The 7166-nt window shown below is 28.3% G+C and overlaps 1 protein-coding gene across 1 annotated transcript in view; it reads left to right on the top strand.

Moving 5' to 3' along the window:
* The window catches only part of LOC111632391 (protein SDE2 homolog), a 14990-nt gene extending 8324 nt beyond the window's left edge, over positions 1-6666 (top strand). Inside the window, exons 2-4 of the mRNA XM_023376806.1 lie at positions 4569-4686; positions 4865-5146; positions 6596-6666. Coding sequence (XP_023232574.1) covers positions 4569-4686; positions 4865-5146; positions 6596-6666 — 471 coding nt within the window. The remainder of the gene's footprint in view (positions 1-4568; positions 4687-4864; positions 5147-6595) is intronic.
* Positions 6667-7166: the final 500 nt, after the last annotated feature.

Genomic DNA, 7166 nt, shown 5'->3' with positions numbered 1-7166 from the left:
GAGCCGCAGGTTGCCGACCCCTGGTCTAGTGCAAGGTCCTTGGGTCTAGTAGTTGTTTGATATCCGAAGAAGAGACGTCGATCGTAGCTTATTAAATACAAAATTCATTTTATTAACATCTGTTTTATTATTGATTTTACTTATTATTAGCATTCAGTTTTTCGCAAATTTCATTTATTAAGTTTTTAGTTTACGTATTTATTTCGTTAGGATTATTTCATATTTTTGTGTGTGTACCGGCAGAAAATGTAAATCCATATTATAAATATGATTCCCTAGCAGACCCCGCCACGCTTTGTTGTGGCTCAAAATGTATCTGTTATAAATGCATAACACTTCCCCCCCGGGGGGGGAATTTTTCGAAAAATTTCTTCTTAGTGTACATTCTCTTGACGTACCCTATTAAAACGAAATCAAAAACGCAAAAACCCGCATCTAAAATAGTATAAATAGAAGCAGAGTTCTTTACGGTAAGCCTTAATCCTGTCCATCTCCTCCCAGTGGGGGGAATTTCGACACGTATATTATATAAAAACGCGCGTATTCGAATGCAGCGTTGTGTCAAAATTTCAAAGGAGTCAGTAGGAACAAACGAACATTACATTTTTATTTATATAGATAGACAGAAGATGATCTGCTTTAGTTCATTTTCACAGAAAAGCATAATGCCTCGCAGAAAAGCAAACTTAGGGCGTCGTACTTATAGCGCCATCTGTTGGACATAAAAGCCTTAACCTAGATTATATATTTTAATTTAATTTATATGAATGTTTAACGGAATAATATACAGCCTATGTCCACCCTGAAGTTCCATTCTAAATATTGGTGAAAGAATTTTTGAAATCGGATGAGTAGTTTCAGAGCTGCATACAAACTTACATACAAACATTACCTCTTTATAATATTAGTATAGATAAAGAGGAAGAGATTGACAGATTTCAAGATCACCAGCTTGTTCATGGGGAAGAAGTTTTATCATTGTTAATGTAAAACTTCAGAACACTTGAATGCCACTTGTTATAATCCTAGATGGTAAAACTTACAGAAAATAGTTTTTTGTTTACTTTAATTTATTAAAATACATTAAATTAGGAAAAGTTTAAGTTTTTTGAAAGATGTCCTTTTTAAATAAAAATAATGGTTGAACAATTACTTTATTAATAAATTATCAACCATATAATAGCATAACCTGATTGTTTATCTGTACTCTTGGTTGTATTATATAATGCTTAGGGTAAGTCTATATTATTTCTAACTTAATAGGTTTAAATATGTTTACATTGGTATACTGTACCTCTAAAAATTTTAGTTATATATCACTTGAACTTGAAATTTAAAAAAAATTACTTTTTAACAATTCTTTGAAGTTCTTTAGATCTAAATTTGATCATTAATTTCACTTATAGATGATTTAACTTAGTCTTTTTTTGTAATAGAATTTACAAACATCTAACACTCACCTAAATGATCAGGCTACAATTCCGATCATAGCCCAATCATTTAGGCGATCGTTGGATGTTTCTATATACTTATTGCGTTTTGTATGTTTGGTATACTTGTAATAGAATTTATAACTTCTAAATAAAACATGTTTAGGAATAAGAATGAATTAAGTATCATTGAAGAAGTATAACAATTTATATTATGATGCTGAAGGAACTTAAAATAATAATCAAATACAGTACCTAAAAATAATCAAGTACAGTACTGTATACATAGGCATATGGTATCTAATTAGCTTATTTTACAGTTTGTTTGTTATTTTCCAAATTTCTCCTTAAATATTGAAAATAATGCTTTTTATTCCAGTAGGTCTATGCTACAAATGTTTGGCAAGCAATGCATATTTTGATAAAATACATGCTTTAAAATTAATTTTATTTGACAAAAACTATGATGGCACATACAATCTCTACAGTGACTAATGCAGTAAATAAATCCAAAATGGCTGACAAACCTATTCAGAATATCTAGGTGCTCTAGTTTTCTGCTTGCTTGTTGTTCTAATTTTTTCTTACTAGGCATTTTTATTTAATAATAATAGATTTGCTTCTCTTATGCTGTATTCACTTTGCTCTTTGTATTAGTTCCTTTTGTATTGGTGAATTATCAAGCCAATACTCATTTTATTTATTTTGTTTCATTTTTGAAATTATTACTTGATAGGTAAGTAATGCTTTAAAGCACTTTAGTGTTACTTTGGGAATGAGTAAAATGATTGGGTTAACAAAGTACAAAATTTTGCAAGAACATAGTACAAATTTTGATCATATTTAATGGATAAGGTCATTCCTATTTAAGATTGTTTTACAAGAGGTTTTTAAGAGCATGCAAGCTATGCTGACAAATCAAGGTTATTTTACACTATATTATTAAGAATCCAGTGCTGTTAAAGATTTAAAAATTAAAAATCTCTGACAATGGATGAAGTTTGAAAATGGACTGTTAAGACCTCAATTAAATTGCAGTTAACTTGTAAACTAAATTTATAATTTAATGTGAAAAAGATTATTAATAAAATTATTTTCAAACTAGCTGTACCTGGCCACATGTTGTTTGGCTCAAAATGTATCTATTATAAATGTAATACACTCCCCACAGGAGGGAATTTCAAAAAATCTTTTCTTGGTGTACATTCTCTTGACGTACCCTATTAAAACGCACTCAAAAATGCAAATAATTGCATCTAAAATAGTATAATAGAAGTCGAGTTCTTCACGGTAAGCCTAAATTTTGACATCTATATAATAATATATAATATACAAGTTCGGACACATGCACTGCATATCATGCCACTGTGCCGCACGTTACCTATCTCGTATATGTTTGCGTCTTGACCCTTGCCACCTTCTGACACCAAAAATATAATGTTTACCTAGATCCTTTTAATTTATATGTTTAACATATAAATTAAAAGGAATAATATACAGACTATGTCCACCCTGAAGTTCCATTCTAAATATTGGTGAAAGAATTTTTGAAATCGGATGAGTAGTTTTGAAGATTACCTCCTACATACAAACTTACAAACTCTACCACTTTATAATATTAGTATAGAAGAAGCCCAAAGAACAATAAATGTACATGTCAAAATTAAGACCACCTTTAAATCGATTATGCAAGGTTTTCATTGTTGTAATAAATAAACGTATACATAATAAAAAATATGTATTCAAAAGCAAAATTATATGTGCATAACTCAGAGTTATTTCATTTAAAATGAAATTTGTTTTAAAATCAAAAATGTGTCTGTAATTGCCCATATTTAGTTCAAATTATTTTAACTTAGAACTACCAAGACATTGGGCAGGTTTCTAAAGGCAGTTATTGTGCCACTTATAAATGCAAATCAATGTTAATTGCTTTTATTATGTAAATGAAAATTATTAATTTAAATAACTATTGTTGTTCTTTAAAATAGCAGCAAGTTACAACAATACTGTTTTATTTAATTTATAAAAAATATAGACAAAAGAATTAGGTTAAATAGCAAGTAATATAGCGATATAATGTTTACAAATTCAACTTTAAATCGTGTGACTTTTTTTTTCCTGCGGAAATTTGTGCAGTGAAAAATTTAATTATAGGTTCAAGTGTGCTGTGAGATTAAAAAGGTTGAAAAACACTGGGATACAAAATAAATCTTAATTTTTTTGCTTTATTTGAGCTACATTACATTTTTTTTACCCAAAACTTTTCATTTCTGTGTTGGACAGGTTTCTTGTTTATAGTAAAATTTAACATAGAAAATCACTCCATTTCAAATAATTTTTCATTTAGACAGATTTCCATTTTTTCAGGTTCTGTTTTAGACAGGTTTTATTGTATAATATTTAACATTTACATAAATGAAGAAGAGAGAAAATATGAAAATGTAAATACTTAAACTACATTTACTATATGTTGGCTGCATACTGTCGATTGTAATTTTGTTATTTTTAATGAAGCAATAGCACAAATTAATATCATTATTGGCAATCCTTAACTTTTTAAGAATTTGTTGGGACAATGGCAGACCTTTATTGAACATGTTTGTTTGTCATATCCCCAATGTTTAAACAATGAGGAGCTGGACTATATTAATCAGAAATGACACGATGTTTGCCAGATATTGTTGTCTAACTCCATTTACTCTGGTCAGCCCCAGATTCTGGATTAAAACATATAGAATTTGCAACAGGAAGGGCTTCCAATTATAAAATGAAACCAAATAAGGATAAAGCAGTGACTCCCACAGAAAATGGAACTGGAAATTGAAATTGGCAATTTAAAAGCCAATTCCTACTCCAGTATTAAACCATTTTCAAATACATGGCATAAATGAAATAGCATTCATGCTAATTTAAAAATCAAAAATTAAATATATCCGTGATGTGGTGCAATCTATTAAAACATACTTTAAGTCAGAAAAGTAAATTATATTTTACTTAGTCTTTAATTTTTAATTTCAACAAGATGCCAAGTTTTCTCCTTTTTGTTTTTTCAGTTAAGCTGATTTATTATTTGTTTTATAGAATAGTGAATGAAACATCAGGATGTTAAATAACATGTAATCATTTTTTTTCTAGGGTTATCCTAAAGAAATCTTAAAAGTTATTTATAATGGACATTATGTTGATAACCAGTGTACAGTTGCAAACAATGGCATTGTTCACATCTCCCTCACATTGCTGGGAGGGAAAGGAGGTGAGTCTTAACTGTTTATATTCTTTCCATGTTACTTATTTTTATTTATAGTTTATTCCTTGTATAAATTGATTTAAAAGTTGCTTAATAAAAATTTGTAAGGACTTTCATTGAAGATCAAAACGTTCTTATAAGAAAAGAGTTAGATATTTATTTTCTACTATGTTACTTTATTTAGGATTCGGTTCTATGTTACGAGCTATTGGGGCCCAGATAGAGAAAACAACAAATAGAGAAGCCTGTAGAGATCTGAGTGGAAGAAGGTTAAGAGATATTAATGAAGAACAGAGATTAAAGAGATGGATTGCTAAAAAAGCAGAACGTGAGAGAGAAGCAGCAGAAAGAAGAAAAAAGAAACTAGAGAAGTTACGTTGTCCTCCAAAACACGATTTTCATGATTCTGAATATGACAGGGAAAGAAGGGATATGGCAGAACGTATTGATGATGCACTTACACATGGTAAGATTTAGTTAAGTTTATTTCTGTAATAAAATTTTTATTTCTACACTGATCTTTCATACACTCTTTTTGTTCAAGTTAATTACAAAAAAATAGATAAATTAAGTGAATATTAAATATTCTTAAGTGAAGAATTTTTCATTTAAATAATAGCCAGTAAATAGCCATCTGTTTAAGATTTTGATTAGTGAGATTACAAAATAACATTAAATTTTCATTTATTTTATTTTGGAGATATAGTGAAGCCTTGAAACTCTGGACTATTCAATCTGTCTGGATTTTCAAATATGTGTAATGTAAGTTAACATATCAAATGCTGTAAATGCTAAATAAACTGATTCAAGTTTGGTGTTCTAATTTCAAGTCAGTATTTCACAAAAAATGTAGAAGGTCAGATTCAAAGTATAATTTACAGGATCACTATTATATACCTGAAAACGTTCCTCCAAAATTAGAGATTCTCTTAGATTAGAATGGTAAAAAAATGGAACACTTAATAATTGCTGTGCCATACACTTACCTTATCTCCAGCATGCCACAAAATATTTCTGACTAAATCATGTTTGTGAACTGATATAATGTATATTTAACATTGAAATTAGTACTTCTAGTAGTATAATAATAAAAATCCTATATAAATGAACACTACACTGTTTGCTGTTTCCAGCTACTGATATATCAGTGCAGTAAGACATCACTACTGTTAATGCACAGTGTAAGGCATATGCTTTCATATAGTGTATGTAACAGGACTATCATAATGTTACGATGTGTAAACTATCGTGTACTATATACAAAATCCAATTTCAAATTTAGCCTACAATATCTTTGGGAATTGATTTAAATAACAGGTTTAGGTGTAAATCAGAATTTTTGCTGAAAATCTTGAGGTTGACTTATAAGCCAGCATATTTAATAACCTGTTGACAATATCTAGTTGTTAGAAAAAATTTAAAAAGAAAATATAGGAAAAAATTAATCTTTTTATGCTTATCTTACAAAATGGTAAATTTTAGACTTCTGATAACATCAAATAAGAAATTTCCAGATTACGAACGTTATTTTGATGTTTGTCTTACAGAAGATATGAAAATCTGATCTGTTATTCTTGTCAAGTATTATGTTGAATGTGAAGTTCTGTAATATGCTGTATATGACATAATATTCAAATCATTAATCAAAAATTTAGTAGAATTAATATTTAAAAATTTTATTAAAAAATTGAGAAATTGTAATTTATTGTTTTTAGTTGCATACTGTAGTTATGAGTGTTTAAAATATCAATTTAAGATTTCATATTCACTCTTAAATAATTCTTAAAAATTCAATTGTAGATTCTGTTTTATAATTTTAATTATTTAATTATGAATTTTATAATTCATAAACACATTAATTCATATTAGTAATCTAGTATTGATGTAGTTTATTAAGTTGATTTTATTGTTTTAGGACTTAAAACATCCAACAAAAGAAAACCAGATGATGAATTAGCTGTTCCAAAGAAGAAATGTTTATGGTAAGTTTTTATAAACTAAGATTTGTTTATTTAAAAAATACGTTACGAAATATACATTTTGATACATCAAATTTTTCAAAACTTTGTNTGTATATATATATTTTTTAATCCTTTATAATTTTAATTATTTAATTGCTCCTTCCTCTCTTCCTTGGCACGTTGTGAAATTTCTGATAGTTGGATAATAAACCGTTTTATTGTAATTTGTCTTTTTAAATTATTTTGAGTCGATATTAAAATTTGGGAAAGGGGGATGCCTTGATCGGTAAAATACGCGAATTTCTTCCTACAACTTCGGTTGCTGTTCGGAGTACAGTTAAGGTTTTAATGAAGTTCGAGCGAATACGTAATTAGCAAAAAAAAGTTAAAATAAATTGATTAAACAAAAATTATTGCAAATATCGTAAATAACAGTTCACAAATGCATATATAGAGATATTTTTTGAAAGGGGGGAAATGATCTTCACAATTTGAAATGATCGAACACAGTGCTCGAATGCTCGT

This window comes from Centruroides sculpturatus, unplaced genomic scaffold, assembly GCF_000671375.1.
Source record: "Centruroides sculpturatus isolate CEXI.00-Female unplaced genomic scaffold, Cexi_2.0 scaffold834, whole genome shotgun sequence".
Taxonomy (NCBI): Eukaryota; Metazoa; Arthropoda; class Arachnida; order Scorpiones; family Buthidae; genus Centruroides; species Centruroides sculpturatus.
Note: the sequence above shows the minus strand (reverse complement) of the source record. Positions and strands in the feature narration are given on the sequence as shown.